We start from the raw sequence: 2,486 nt of genomic DNA on the forward strand, positions 1-2,486 counted from the left end.
TGACGGTTGGCTGGCTCAGGACACAGATAAGGCTCGGTATATGAAGCAGAGCACAGTATGGAGTCCTCCTGCATGGAGAGGATTGAGAAGGAGCTGGTGGATGGCCAGGGATTCATCTCCTGTGACTCTTATGCCACGGCAGCAGTCATAGACCACACATATGTCATTGAAACTGAACACAAAGCCGTCACTGTAGAGCTGGCGGGGAATGATGGTTGTCGATCACCTCGATACCCTGAAGAAGACTCACAAAGCCCACATCTTGAAGAAAGTGGACTTGGAGAGGTTTAAAGTGCTCATGATGAATGCTTTGAAATAAATGATCATTAGCAGGCATAACATAGCACATTTTTATGAACATCTTTGTGGAAAATTGTTTGCTACTGGCTACTTAATCAGATTCACTTTTTTTATCAAAATCATAAAATCATTCATACAGAAATGCTAGTCACCTGTTGAATGAGATATAAATGACATTTTGTTAAATAAACTACTAATGTTTTGAATATTGTTCTCTTTTGTGGATCCAGTGATTATATAAGCGATCGTTCAGAACTGGAAATCCGTTTTATTTGATGATTTCTGGTGTTGATGCAGTTCATCATGCTCCCAAATAAGCATCATGAGTCAATGACAACTCACAAGACAAATTTGCTTAAAAAGCATAATATTTACACATTTGAGAGCATGTCTTGGCATCTTGATACAAAACATGTTATTCACATTGAAGGCGTTATTCAGTATCCCTTTCTGCCTCGGAATCGAGATCGGGTGTCCAGCTATAATAAAAGGAGAAGGAAAGGGCTTTTATTATACAGTAAAGACATTCTGACATTATCACTCGGACTTGTTAACATGTGCACTTAGCTGTATTTTAGTTGGTTTGAAACAGCTATAAAAAATGAAATAAAATTAGACTAAATTGCACTGAAGGCAGTGGCACACAGGTCCAAAGTAACCATAAAAAACACCTAAAACCATAATAATAATAATAAAGAAAATGTTACTTCAAATAAAAATGAGCTGAAATAATTTGTAAAAATCATAGTTTAAGATTTATGACAGTCACTGTTCAAATTTGTATATTTTAACACTGAATGAGAGAAACAAATATACTATGTTAAGTTGATAATATTTTAAATGTTTGTATACAACTCATTATTGACCATTATATCTATCATTATATATATATATGAATTTGGACTCTTTAAATTTACGTCTTTAATATTAACTGAAAGGGTTCCCTGTATAGTTTACCTCATTTAGCTGAGAGGTTATTTTCCTTGTCTGAACTGTACATTAATCGGAATCAAATCGATTTTTTTTTAAGGAGTTCAAACAAGAAAATTGTGCATAATTTAAACAGCAGATGTACTGACCATGGATCTCTTGCACTCAAAGAAAGCCACATGCAAGCCTTTGCAATGTCCTTCCTTCAGGCACTCACTGGGCTTCTTACCCTCCTGTGACACAAACAGAGACCATCATAATTTAGACAGCTGGGGGGAAACATAACTTCCGTTCACGTTCTGCCAATGAGTTTTTAAGGCATATGGATCAAACGGCTTATTTCTATTATGCAGTAACGTTAGCTTTTGTAGTTAAGTGCACACCAGACATCAGAAATATGCTCTGGTTAAATTCACGCACTGTTATTAACAAAAAAATTACAACAACAATCAATCAATCAATCAATCAATCAAAGTTATCGTGAGAGGCATGATAGATATGTCAGGCTGAAGGCAATACATGATATTACCTTCGCTACACAGTCATGCTGAAGGAGACAGGCTTTGAAATCTTCTCTTAATCCAGCGCAGGCGCGGCCATCGTCCTCTTTATCCTCGTAATATTTGGGCATTCTGTAGAGCTTTCATCCGAGCAGGTTTAAGCGAAATATGGGATGAGGCAAATAGAACACAACAGCTAGCCTACAGATAAGTCAAATGTGAAATTTGAATGAAAGCGGCCATGTTACGTATGACGTATATAAGGGAGTGGAACAGAGGTGCATTGTGGGAATAGTAGTTCGCAAATGTTCCATTTGCTCGCGCTTACAAACTTCAGCATTGCTGCAAAGATTTTATTGAAAATAGTGTTAAATGACGCCATTTTATACTGTAAACAATTACGCATCGATTTCAATCATTTATGGCATTAAGTACTGTATTTGACTGTCATATAGCCTAGCAGTGTGAAGCATTTAAATTGACCAGAAGATGGCACTAAAACAATGCTTTTGTCGTATATTATCACATTTACATTGGCACCTAGAGACTTGAGCAACACTTAAAATCTATCGATATCAATGCATTTGACAAATTGTGTCAGTTATTTTAAAGAAACACAGCATTTTCAGGGAAAATGTTTAAAAATATATGTACTGTAGGCCTACTGTAAGACAAGAGTTTGAATAACTTGGAACATATTGTTAGTCCAGTTGTATCACTGTAAAAATGGCTAGCATTTTGTTTGTAAATTGGTTT

General features: G+C 36.0%; 1 protein-coding gene across 1 annotated transcript; it reads right to left on the minus strand.

Moving 5' to 3' along the window:
* Nucleotides 1-548: 548 nt before the first annotated feature.
* LOC107676512 (cytochrome c oxidase assembly factor 5-like) lies at nucleotides 549-1,990 on the minus strand. The gene is made up of 3 exons (XM_016471068.1): nucleotides 1,760-1,990; nucleotides 1,380-1,463; nucleotides 549-779 (listed from the first exon to the last, which is right to left on the minus strand). Exons 1-3 carry the CDS (start codon nucleotides 1,859-1,861, stop codon nucleotides 738-740), a joined length of 228 nt encoding a protein of 75 aa, XP_016326554.1. The 5' UTR covers nucleotides 1,862-1,990; the 3' UTR covers nucleotides 549-737.
* Nucleotides 1,991-2,486: the final 496 nt, after the last annotated feature.

The sequence above is a fragment of the Sinocyclocheilus anshuiensis genome, unplaced genomic scaffold, assembly GCF_001515605.1.
Source record: "Sinocyclocheilus anshuiensis isolate Anshui unplaced genomic scaffold, SAMN03320099.WGS_v1.1 scaffold1126, whole genome shotgun sequence".
Lineage (NCBI taxonomy): Eukaryota > Metazoa > Chordata > Actinopteri > Cypriniformes > Cyprinidae > Sinocyclocheilus > Sinocyclocheilus anshuiensis.

Excerpts from the sequence above, each read along its gene's own strand:
- LOC107676512 (XM_016471068.1), bottom strand. The coding sequence starts at position 1,861 with ATGCCCAAATATTACGAGGATAAAGAGGACGATGGCCGCGCCTGCGCT. Across the intron at positions 1,464-1,759 it reads AGCATGACTGTGTAGCGAAG|GAGGGTAAGAAGCCCAGTGA; the intron begins GTAATATCATGT and ends TTTGTGTCACAG. Across the intron at positions 780-1,379 it reads TTGAGTGCAAGAGATCCATG|CTGGACACCCGATCTCGATT; the intron begins GTCAGTACATCT and ends CTTTTATTATAG.